This window comes from Danio rerio, chromosome 23 (assembly GCF_052040795.2).
Source record: "Danio rerio strain M-AB ecotype USA chromosome 23, GRCz13ab, whole genome shotgun sequence".
Lineage (NCBI taxonomy): Eukaryota > Metazoa > Chordata > Actinopteri > Cypriniformes > Danionidae > Danio > Danio rerio.
Window position 1 is genome coordinate 5622002 of NC_141043.1, and position 13279 is coordinate 5635280.

Consider the following 13279-nt stretch of genomic DNA (forward strand, 5'->3'; position numbering starts at 1 on the left):
GTGTTTCCACACCTCTAGTTTGAAAAAAAGTCAGGAAAGTGGGCGTGTCCAGCTTTGTTTAGGGGGGAGTGTCAGAGGAGGAAAAGAGGGAAGGTGTATAAAAATTTGCATAAAAATGGGAGTTTTGGTTAAGGTACATGCTGATTTTCACAGAGGCAAAACAAAGGCACAGACGCAGGGGAGAAAGACAGTGACCATGTTTACATCAGTAATGGAGTTATTTGCCAAATTATTAAATGGTGGACTTTAACTGCAGTTTGGCTCTTTCATTCAGATATAAACGAGATATTTGATTCGAGGAACAGCTGGAAGCAGTGTATTTTTTAAAGCAATGTTTGATACCGCACGGCGAATGAGAGAAAAAAACCCTCCGCATTTCTCTGTAACTTCGATGCACAAAAAGTAGCATCAGAAAGCCGTGTGTGTTATTCATGTCACAAAATGCAGAGAAAATCCTACACGACGTTAATAGTTTGATAGCTATGTTTACATGTTTACACTCAGAGAGCCGCATTTACAGCGGATCTTTCAACCCATAATACTATAGTGATATTAACGTACTGTAAACTTTAGTAACTTAGAAATCATTTGACTAAGGTCTGTCTTTTAAAACTGAAAGAGTACTGCTGATGATACTGTGGCGAGGGGGCGTAGCCGAGAGCCGTGGGAATGGAGTGAGGCCACCGCGTAAGTGAATACACCTGCGGTGCGCACCTGCCTCGGATCCCATGGAAGGAGCTCTGGACAATAAAAGGAGGAACGATGGCAGAGGAAGCCGAAAGAGGACCGGGCCCGGACATATTTTACTTTTGCTTTCAGTTTTGCTTTCTCCTCATGGAGACTGCCGTCCGTTTGTTTTGGTTTAGACGGCAGTCTCCGTGAGGAGCTGCCGTCACTGTTATTAATAAATAATTTAAACCTGCGTCGGTTCTCCGCCTCCTTCTTCCCGGCGGCCAAAGGGCCGTGAACTTTATTACAGATACAAACTAACTTTGCCATCTGATTAAACAAACAAAGACCACTGATCGTTCACTTACCATATCTGAAGAGACAGGACAATCAACACCAACTGGAGCCGCGTCTTTATTAAAAGGAGACGAGCAGCAATTCCGGATTTCACCATTTCCAGATAAGAAAAGCTCTCGGGTAAAAAATGTTCCTCAGACACGTATTTCTGTTGCGCGTCACATGAACTGTAATCCACACGTGAGTCCAGCTGCGCTCTCATAGCAGGAAAATAAAAACGAAACCTTCACTGCAGCAAATTATAAAAGCAACACTGACGACCCGTATCTCCAAACAATTCTTCTTCTCACACTTGTTTTGGCAACACAACATGGGATCTCTCTGCTGTCTAAACATTGTAAGAGGTCAAAATAGTCTTCGAAGCTATCGTGCATATTAATAAAGTTGCACCGCATACACAATAGAACACGCTGATTGGTTTAAACAAAGTCTTTCTCTTGAATTAATGCTGCACACTCAGAGATGTAACAAAATACTCCAAAGTACAGACAGTAAGTCTACACGCTGGAATACCTAATCGGCATGACGCAGCTATTTATAATTAAACACCCCTATTTTATGATGATTTGAGATGAAATAAAAAAATATTTCATGTTTTCATTTTTAAATGTCAGCGTTCAATATTTTGCATGAACTGTTTGTGACCTTGTTTGTGCTCTTTCTCAGTGCTGGGTGTGAGGGCTCACGCAGGGGCCCAGGTGGAGCCGCCACCATTGCAGCCAACGAGTGGAGCACCAGCGAGAGCCCGGAGGAGGGCCAGGAGGATGAGGTGGACGGGATGGACAAAACCGGAATGGACGGGGATGCGGAGGGCGTCTGGAGTCCTGACATTGAACAAAGCTTCCAGGAGGCTCTGGCCATTTATCCACCCTGTGGCCGCAGAAAGATCATCCTCTCAGATGAAGGAAAGATGTATGGTGAGTAACAGAAAGCTGAACACTTCCAACCTTTAGTCTATGTGGTCCACATTTGTTTTTAAGATAACTAGGCCACATTTGCCTTATCTCCTCTGGGCCACTTTAGATTCACACCCACGTTAGTCAGAGCTAACTGTGCCAAATATTTGCCAAAAGTGGCCCACATTTGTTTTAGTAAAACTGTTCCCCATTTGCCATATCTTCTCTGGGCCACTATAGGCTAAAATACACATTAGCCATAGTTTACTGTGCCGAAAATTTGCCAAAAGTGGCCCACATATGTTTTAGGATAACTGGGCCACATTTTCCATATCTGCTCTGGGCCACATTAGGCTCACAAACGCAATAGCCAGAGCTTACGGTGCCAAATATTTGCCAAAAGTGTCCTACATATGTCTTAAGATAACTGGGCCACATTTGCACCTACACATGTGAGCCACTTTAGGTTTAGACCCAGATTACCCTTAAATGACTTTGCCATTATTTTGCCAAATATGGCCCTCATTTGTCCTCTGTCATTTGGCTCAAATTTAGCATTTTCCACATGGGCCACATTGGGCTCACATTCAGATTACAATTTGCCATAAGCGCAAAATCTTTGCCTTAAATGGCCCATATTTGAATTTGAATCTTTGGCCCCCCTTTGCCATTGCACAGATGGGCCACTTCAGGCTCACATTCATTTTGTCTGGGCTGAAGGAAGGCCACTAGTGCCACATAACTGCCTGAAGTGGCCCACATTGGTATGCTATCTGGGCAACCGTCACAAGTATGTAATCGTTACGAACCCCAATTTTTTAATGCTCATCTAGGAAGGGGTCAGCAACATAAAAAGGACACGTAACTCGAAAAGTAACATTCTCTATTTATTTAGAGACCAAAAATGCATGTCTATCAAAATAAAGTGGCAACAAAAATATAGATAATTCATTTAACAATATTACCTCAGCCAAAATAATTAATTAAACAAACAAACATACAAAAAACATAGATCCACAAAGAATTGAATAAACAGCAACAGCACCGGTATGGCTCCTCAGCAGCGGCTGCAGAAGGCGCGCACGGAATTCTCAGACCTTCATCAGGACAACAACATACATGGAGATTCTCAGCAAGTACGGGTCATGCTCTCAACAGAGCAAAGATCGGGAGGATAAGTCAGACACGTGCTGGAAAACGAAGAGGTATCAAGACACTTGTGCTGCCCATTGCATTACAAACCATGGGAGAATGCAAATTCTTCAGCAGGATAGCACTACAGGATTGGCCATCCCAGTCACCAGATGTGAAATTTAGTTTTAAACTAATTTCGAGAGGAGCATGTGCTCATGATTTACCCAGCTGGTCCACATTAACTATTTATGATCCTCCAATCAAAGGATCCCAAATCACTATATATATCCTCATTTCCTTTCTACAACTATCTTCGTCTGGAAGAAACCCCCCTCCTCCCCTTCTTCCTCCTTTATCCAGAATGGGCGGCACGGTGGCCCAGTGACTAGCACTGTTGCCTCACAGCAAGAATACCAATGGTGTTGGGTCCTCGCTGAGCCATCTGGTATTTCTGTGTGGAGTTTGCATGTTCTCCCCGTGTCCGCGTGGGTTTTCCCCGGGTTCCCCGGTTTCCTCCCACCATCCAAATGTGCTCTATATTATAGATAAAACAATCCTAAACCTTTTTTATAATGTCTTACTCTCAGGAAGTTCGCCTTGGCCTCAGCAGCGGGGGAGTTTGAGATAGACCCGAGCTCAATCTCCACTCGCCCTGCAAAAGGGGGGGAGCCCTGGGCTCGAGGATCCCTTGAGCTCAGGGCTTTCTCCCGGGACAGCATGCCAAACAAGCTATGTATAAATCATGAGCTAAGTGTGAACTCTTGAAATGAACATTATTAAACATGTCTGGGGTAAGATGAAGGAGGATGCATTAAATATGAAACCAGAGAATCTTGATGAACTCTGGGAGTCCTGCAAGAACACTTTCTTTGTCATTTCAGATGACTTTATTAATAAGTTACTGGAATCATTGCAGAGATGTATGGATGCAGACCTCCAAGCTCATGGGAGTCAGACACAACATTCATTCTTTTTGCACTGCACCATGACTTTATATTCTATACTGGACATTATTTCTGTTACGTGACAAGAATTTTGTTTAGGCAAAGTCAGAACATACTCTCCTAATTAAATAATTAAAAATCAAGGCATGATCATATTTTATTTTTGGTAAACTAAGCGTAATCCAGAAGCCACTTCTACCAATTGATCAACTAGAAGTCAAGTTATTATTTATTGTTCTTAAAACTTATAGGCGACAAGTCTTTTGTCAGGTAGTGTATATACTGTGCTTTTACATTTATCAAAATCAGGCAGTGATTTCTGATTAAACTGCACACTGATGAGGGAAACCCTAGACATTCACAGAGTTTGTGATGAAGTTGAGTTTGTTTCATTCATTCATTTTCTTTTTGGCTTAGTCCCTTTATAAATCCGGGGTCGCCACAGCGGAATGAACCGCCAACTTATCCAGCACATTTTTACACAGCGGATGCCCTTCCAGCCGCAACCCATCTCTGGGAGATGAGTTTGTTTCTTCATGCAAAATTTATTTGAGGATTGAAACTAAATTTAGCTGCTTTATTTTAGAGGTTTAGTGAAGAAGTGCCATTTTTAAGCAGAAGGGGAATCTGTTAATGCTGAATTTTAAAGCAACAGGAGGTTTGAATGTTGGAAATGTAGAAAAACAAGAGAAGAACAAACGGGGTCAAGTCGTCCCAGTGTTGTGGGAGTTTTATTGTGAATCAGAGGGTGAACTTCTGACACTCCCCACCTCCAGATTTTCCCGTTCCCACATGGGATCCTCTAACAGGAATGATGTGTTTCTCATTTGAGTCAGCGTTTTCTATAAAGCATGAGTCAGCCTCCTGTCCTATGTCAAGTGTGACATTTTCCTTTTTATCATGGCCATTACTTGCGTATGATTCATCTGTGTTTAAAATACTTGAACGCTTTAAAAAGTGAATTCATGCTTGTTTTGGATTTAGTAGACATTCGGACATGTCTGCAGATAAGTGTCTGGCCTCTGCTAAAAACATCTGTTCTAATAGGAGGTCAGTTTATGATTGCCTACATGCAAACAAGCAGCTAGATGATCGGTTCTCACCAGAATTAAACATTTCCTGATAATTTACTCACCGTTGTGTTTGTGTTGGCGGTCTAACATCTTGAGGCCATGTGTTGTTTCCCCATTGTACTGCCCATCGCATTTCTGAGGTAAACATTCATTCTGTATTACTCTGAGCATTGTATTACAAAAAAAAAACAATCAGTGGTAACACTTTAGAATAACTATCCGTTATAACTAGTTAATAGACCATTAATTAACTGTTAGTTAACAAGTTATAAATGACTTGTTAAATAAAAAATAATAGTTTGTTAATTATTTACAACTGTGCCTTATAGATGGGCAATGGATAACTTACAAGCCGTTAGTTGACAAGTTGTAAATGACTTCTTAACTGTGTTTTAATGATTTAAAACTATACCTAATAAATTTTTAAGAGATCATGAACAAGCTGTTAGTAAATTACTTAATAAAGACTTGTTAAGTATCAGTTAATAGTGTATATATGTTATTGGGACGTTATTCTAAAGTTGCAGCTATTTTTCATTTATTAACTGTTAGTTAATGAGGAATAGTTGCAACTTTAGAATAACGTCCCAATAACATGCTTAAGCTAATAACTAACACTTAGCTATTATATTTACTCACACTTTACAGACGAGAGTTGTTCATCGTTTGTTAACCATCTACTAATACCAATGAATCCTTGTAGAACAGCAAATGGATGGAATAAGTTCAAGCTACAGAAATTTGATGTAATATTTAAAATATAAAATGTTTGTTTCTAAACCTTGTTCCACTTATAGGCTTTTCTGTGTGCTGTGTTTTACCAAAGAAACTCCACAGATGAAATGTTAAAAGTTGTCTTTAATGTATAGAAACACACATACTGAACCATGACATGGCAGTACAGCAGTATGCAAGAATACAAACCCATGAAGTGCTAAACATGAAAACTAAATAAATAAAAATTTAAAATTACACCAGTGGTCTAATAAAAAAGTTTCACTGGTGTTATTATAGGGTGAACAACTGATCTGTAAAGTGTGAGTAAATATAATAGTTAAGTGTTAGTTATTAGCTTAAGCATGTTATTGGGACGTTATTCTAAAGTTCCAACTATTCCTCATTTACTAACAGTTAATAAATGAAGAATAGCTGCAACTTTAGAATAACGTCCCAATAACATATATGCACTATTAACCGATACTTAACAAGCCTTTATTAAGTTATTTACTAACAGCTTGTTCATGATCTATTACTAATTTATTAGGTATAGTTATAAATAATTAAAATACAGTTAAGAAGTCATTTACAACTTGTCAACTAACGGCTTGTAAGTTATCTATTAGCCATCTATAAGGCACAGTTGTAAATAATTAACAAACTATTAACTTTTGTTTAACAAGTCATTTATAACTTGTTAACTAACAGTTTATTAATGGTCTATTAACTAGTTATAACGGATAGTTATTCTAAAGTGTTACCCAATCGGTTAAATAACTTGCACTCACAGAATACTCAACCCCATGTCATGCCAGACGTTCATGTTCAAGACACAGGCTCATTGAAAATAAGGGATTCAGCTTACATTTTTGTCAAACCACAAAAACGTAGTTTAACATTAATTTGACTGCAGTTTCTTGAAATTGCCCAGATAGCATACCAATGTGGGTAACTTCAGGCAGTTATGCAGCACTGGTGGTATTTTTTGGCCCAGACAAAATGAATGTGAGCCTGAAGTGGCCCACGTGTACTATGGCAAAGGGGGGCCAAAGATTTAAATTCATATATGGGCCATTTAAGGCAAAAATTTGGCACCTATGGCAAAATGTAATCTAAATGTGAGCCTAATGTGGCCCATGTGGAAAATGATCAATTTGACCCAAATGACAGAAGGCAAATGTGGGCCACAGTTGGCATAATAATGGCATAGTCATTTAAGGGTAATCTGGGTCTAAACCTAAAGTGGCTCACACGTGTAGGTGCAAATGTGGCCCAGTTATCTTAAAACATATGTGGGCCAATTTTGGCAAATATTTGGCACAGTAAACTTTTTTCTAATGCAGCCGTTAGCCTAATGTGGCCCAGAGCAGATATGGAAAATGTGGTCCAGTTATCTTAAAACATATGTGGGCCACTTTTGGCGAATATTCGGCAGAGTAAGCTATGGCTAATGTGGATTTGAGCCTATAGAGGCCCAGAGAAGGTATGGCAAATGGGGCCCAGTTATCCTAAAACAAATGTGGGCCACTTTTGGCAAATATTTGGCAAAGTTAGCTCTGGCTAATGTGGCCGTGCGCTTAATGCGTCCCAGAGGAGATATGGCAAATGTGGCCCAGTTATCTTAAAACATATGAGGACCACATTGACTAAAGTCACCATCATGGAGAAAAGTGTTTTCTTTAGTTGGGCTCATACCTGAACCTCTTAATATAGTTTTCTTTTGGGCTGCGGTAACTTTTAAAAACTTTGCTTGAAACGTTTGTTCATTACAGCAAAGAAAATGAAGTGAGGCACAACCTGTGATGAAGTAATATAATTCACTGATGTTTACCAATGTTTAATTCACTATTAGAAGTAATAGGCCAGATCTGGGCCAGAATAAAAGCAAACTGTGGCCCAGAATAGGGTCAGTTCTGGTTTATTTGGTTGAATTCTGGCTAATACGTGGTATTCCTTTGGCTTTTTTGTGGCCCAGATCTGACAAACACCAATGATCATAGTTTCAGCTAAGAATCTTTATTACAGTTGTTCTATTTTCTTTTTTTTTTTGGGTGAACATTCCCTTTAAGATAATTCCCTGGCACATTTGGGAGGTTTTAAATCATTAGCATGAATAGTAAAGACTAGGCCAAGATTAGACGGTTTAGCACTGATAAACCCTGCATTATGACTCACCCCAGTGCTTTTGTTAACTCATTGTGGTACACATCAGAGTTTAACATTTGATTGCTCACACAGATGAGCTCATTTGGCTTTGGGGTGTTTTGACCTTTGACCCTCTCTGTAGGAAAGGCTTACTGCTCACATTCTTTTTTCCTGGGCTTGAAGGGGACACGCATTCCTCAACCATGCGGCCTTGTCCACCACCATAATACTCCACCCACGTCTGTCACACGAGCTCTAATCCGCCTCGTAACACACGAGAAAGGTTTGTTTCAACAGCCAGGCATTTTGTCCTTTTGTGGTAGCAGGATCCGTCGACTCTGTAAGGCTTACGTTACCTTACAGAGGCCCTCGGGTCCGCTGTTCTCCCTCTATACGACAAGTCCATTGCCTTCCACTGCTTTCACAAAAAGCCCTGCCCCGTACCAGTTGTGATAATCCTGCCAGAACCTCAATGTCAATCTCCGAAAGTGAACCGAGTCTCCTGATATGCCCCCGTCTCTCTCTTCACCACCCCCAGTGCACACAAGTTCACTGGCCGCAATGTATACTTTGACTAGACAGCACGAAAATAGTCTAGCTATCTGATGCGGGCTGGAGAGAACTGCCCTAGTGACTTTGTGGAGTGTGTTTTCACTCGCTCAGAGTTTGCTCTAGACCTTCTACTAAGATGTAAGACAGGATTTATTATCAGATATGAGTAAAATATGAAATGCAAAGCCCATAGCCATACTTTAATTTCAACACGCAGCACATCAAACAATACTTCCTTAATAGTACACATGAACTTGTTTAGAAAATAAATACCCACTTTAAAGATTTAGGCCCAGTTCCAATTGTATTTTTGTACCCCTACCTCTTCCCATTGACCCTTGAAACAGAGTGTGAAGGGGAAAGGCTTAAAAATTTACTTCTAAGAAATGGGACACCACTACAGCAACTGCACATGTCATCATATGTCATCGTGATCTTTTGCTTCATATGACATCAGACGATCGCAACTGCTTTTGGTATTTATTTTCAGTATTTTCTTTTTGGTATTTATTTTCAGTAAATCACTAAAGGCATAAATTATGTTATCTAATGTGGCAATAAGATTGTAACTATACTGCGAATTTACACAGTGGTCATAGTCATCCATGTAAACACACCAAAAACATCATTAACATTATAGCAGCTCACTCCCAGCCAATAGACTTTTCTGACAGGGTATTGTCATCAAGTGACAGAATGTTGTGGGACTGCTATACAATAGTTATTATTAGGGGTTATAGCAAAATTTAGCGCCTTTTATTTTACCGTTTTTTTTTTTTAAGCATAGTGGTAAAACTTGAACATGGTTTGTATTAAAACGTGCTTGTTTGTTGTAAAAACTTGCAATAATGACAAAAAAATAGTAATTTTTGGATCTCCTTACTTCCTGGTGCACTTATGCTGCCGTTGTGGCTGGTGTATTCTGGGAAATTTTCTTACCCCTTGGTTTTGAGTGTGGTCCTGAAAAATTTCAGTTGGAATGGGTATCTACCCCTTCCCCTTATCCCTACGCCTTCAAGCTAAAGAGAAATGGGACACCCCTACCACTTCAAGGGGTATGGTAAAGGGGTAGAATTAGAATTGGGCCTTAGTCTTATCCAGTGTCTGCGAACAACTTTTATACTTGGTGTAAAGGTCTGTAAGACCCAACCAGATTCGCCTCAAAGCAAAAAGGCTGCTGGTTCAAGCCTCGGCTGGGTCACTTGGCGTTTCAGTGTGGAGTTTGCATGTTCTCCCCGCGTTTGCATGGGTTTCCTCTTGGTGCTTCGGTTTCCCCTACATTCCAAAGACTTGCGGTACAGGTGAATTGGGTAGGCTAAATTGTCCATAGTGTATGAGTGTGAATGAGTGTGTATGGATGTTTCCCAGAGATGGGTTGCAGCTGGAAGGGCATCCGCTGCATAAACATATGCTGGATAAGTTGGCAGTTAATTCCGCTGTGGTGACCCCAGCTTAATAAAGGGACTAAGCCGAAAAAGAAAATGAATGAATAAATGTCCATACATTAGTATTTTTAGGTATGTTATTTAGAACTTTTTTTATGATCACACCAGTGTGATTAGAGAGTTCAGTGTGTCATGTAATCAGCTGCTAAATTCAAATCTGCTTTCATGATGGTTGGTTGGTCATGATGAAATGGTTCATGATGATCCAGAGAAAATGCATGGCGCTTGTAAGAAATCTCAATTAAAGTTAAAATTAGCTTCCCAGTACTGGGTAGTGGCTAGGCATTCGCTACGTAATACATATGCCAGAGTTGTTAGCGGTCCACTGTGGAGACTCCTGATAAATCAGGGATTACGCCAAATGAAAATGACTGAATAATGAAGTTAAAATTATAGACTTTTATAATCATTAGAATATTAAGTAAAGATCATGTTCCTTGGTGATATTTTGTTATTGTAACAAATCCAACTTTAAACATATCGATTGGATTTGGCCACCTTTAAAGGTGGTTTTCTCATTATTTAGATTATTCTTTAAAACCAATGTAAAATTCCAGATTTAGTAAGATTTCAGGTGATGTACAGTATAAATATCAAATTCAAAAATTGAATTGACAGTCATGTCTTATGGTTTTGAGGTTCAGGGTCACATATGCTCACTATATGTTTTTGCAACATGCCTATTTAGTCCCAGGACACACTGCGAATCCTGAAGGATCAAATGTGATGATGTCCTGATTCTCATTGCCAGCATTTAGCATCTGTTGATGTTCCTCAGAGCTTCATCATTCACTGTGAATCTCCTGCCGCCTTCTTACAGAAAGCAGCTCTGTAGTAATGTTCAGTCTCATCTCACCGTGGGAAGATGGTTAAACAATGTGATGTTCCCATCAGTGTCTGCCGGCCGTAATGAGCCTGATTTGTCATCTTGCACCTGTGTAGTCTTGCCAGGTTTTTATTTGATCAGTCTCAACCTGCAATCATTTTAGTTTATCGTCAGAGCTGTTGGGCTGGAGATGTATCAACGCTGGCACTCAGTAAATAGGCTAATTTGTGGCTCTGTTCATCATTACGTCTGCTTTTATGTTAGTAGTAGCTATTTATTGAACTTGTTGATAGTGTTTTCATGGAGTTTTGATTCAGAAACACGGCACATGAGGTCATCTCAGTTGCACAAGCTCTGCAGATGTGATGATCCTCTGAGGAGAAAACCAAGGAGCAAGGTGGAAAATTTCTATTAGAAATGCCTGGACTTTGGTGCAGATTGTTTTAGTGAACATTGTGATGTGTTGTTCAAGTGGGTGATGAAGGTTCAAGTCTGGCTTGCGATATTATGTATACATTCCATTCTTTATTTTAGAGAAAAAGGAAATGTATAACAAAAGTGCTGTAATGTGTGTGTGTGTGTGTGTGTGTGTGTGTGTGTGTGTGTGTGTGTATATATATATATATATATATATATATATATATATATATATATTTTATATATATATATATATATATATATATATATATATATATATATATATATATATATATATATATATATATATATATAATTACACAATTAGCAGTGTGATATCGCTGTATATCGGCACTGATGGGTGGCATGCATTGGCTTGAGGCCACAGGCCAAGTGCCTTAGTGTGCCACCAGTGATGATATACAGTCATATTGCACTACTACAAGTGTGATATTGCAATTATACAACAGTTCGACGACATAATTGTGTACGTAAAGAAAAAATCAAACACGAAGAGTCTCAAAAATGCCTTGGAGGAACTACTGGAGGAAAAATGTATGATAAACTACTTTCTTCCTCCATTCATTCACATCTGTAGCTGGTCAGAACTATATATATATATATATATATATATATATATATATATATATATATATATATATATATATATATATATATATATATATATTATGACTTTCTCATGTCGAGATGTACATAATATGTGTGTGTGCTGGCACTCACAGGCTGCTTCACGGGCACACGCATCAGAGCAAGAAGGTAAACAAACAACAGCTTATCTTAAGCATTTTATCGATACTTTTACACAGTTGGCGTTAAGAAGGAACATAAAAATGTTATCAGACTACCATCTAGCAGCTAAATGTGTCTGGAAAAATATTTAAAAGCTTTTATTTTAATAAACCGAGCGGATGTGAATGCGTCTGAATGTTCTGATTGGCTGGAGTAGACGTCTCACGTCAGCGCGTTCTAGACGTGCACATGCTCTTTCCGGCAACCTTCCTTCTCCGTTCACACTGCGCAGCATTCCGGCAAATTACCAGTATTGTTACAACTAGTCTTTCCGTAAAATAGCCGGTATAATTTAAGGGCCTGTTCACACATACAGATCTTTAAAAGGTCTATATGTGTGAAAGGGGCTAATGTTTACTATTAATAAACTATCCATAAAATCTAATAAACAGTCTATAAACATTTTGAGATCCCCCTACACATTTTCTGTGTGTTTTGTGCAATTTTCAGTGCATTTCTGTATTTGTATGTGCTGTATTTCCATGCATAGCAACCTATAAATACAATAAAAAAAGAGACAATTGAAATAATTGTTTCATTGTTTAATGAAGTTTAATTATTTCCTAATAACCTAGTATTCCTAGTATTACTAATCCTAGTAACTGAATGATAAAAATAATTCAATAAAATGTATTATAGTTATGGTTAAAAAATGGTACAGTTTCTTATACCTGAATGCCTTTAAAGTATTAAAATACAGACATTAAAAACCATGCAAATGATAAATTATAATACAAACTCCTGCGATATGACTCTTGCGAATGATCATATTGTGATATCGATGCTGAAACGATTATTCTGCAGCCCTACAATCAACATAAAAACAGTATATTTAAGATGAATCTACTATTTAAAATGGCAGTGTCTCAGTCATAATAATACTATAACGCTGCTTCTTTTAGAAACAAACAGAAATCTTAATTGACCTTTAATCTATTGACCTGTAGTGTAAGCTTCCAAAATGACTCTCCACTGCTCTGATGAAAAGAGGCTAAAGGTTAAATAAAGGAAAGTGCTGAGGAAAACAGAGCATGAAAGAACAGACACAGAGACTGTGGATGTTGAGAACTTCTGGGTCAGTAGGACAGGTTTAAGCCTTAGGGCCTTTCCAAAGGTCAGGGTGTGGACGATGACCTTCCATGTTTTAATAAAAGGCCTTAATTTTGGTAAAAGGCATTCAGGTGTTCTCCACTTCAGACAAGTGCTGACCTGAAGTCATATTGGGATCTTCAGTCTTTTGCAGATGAGTCTGACTGTCCAACTTGTCTCACTTTCCAACTCATGTGTTTTGACA

The 13279-nt window shown here is 38.9% G+C and overlaps 1 protein-coding gene across 1 annotated transcript in view; it reads left to right on the top strand.

The window, feature by feature from the left end:
- The window catches only part of tead3a (TEA domain family member 3 a), a 59723-nt gene that overhangs the window by 23144 nt on the left and 23300 nt on the right, over nt 1-13279 (top strand). The window contains 1 exon segment of the mRNA NM_001435891.2: nt 1693-1943. Within this exon segment, the coding sequence (NP_001422820.1) occupies nt 1739-1943 (205 nt within the window). The 5' untranslated portion in view covers nt 1693-1738.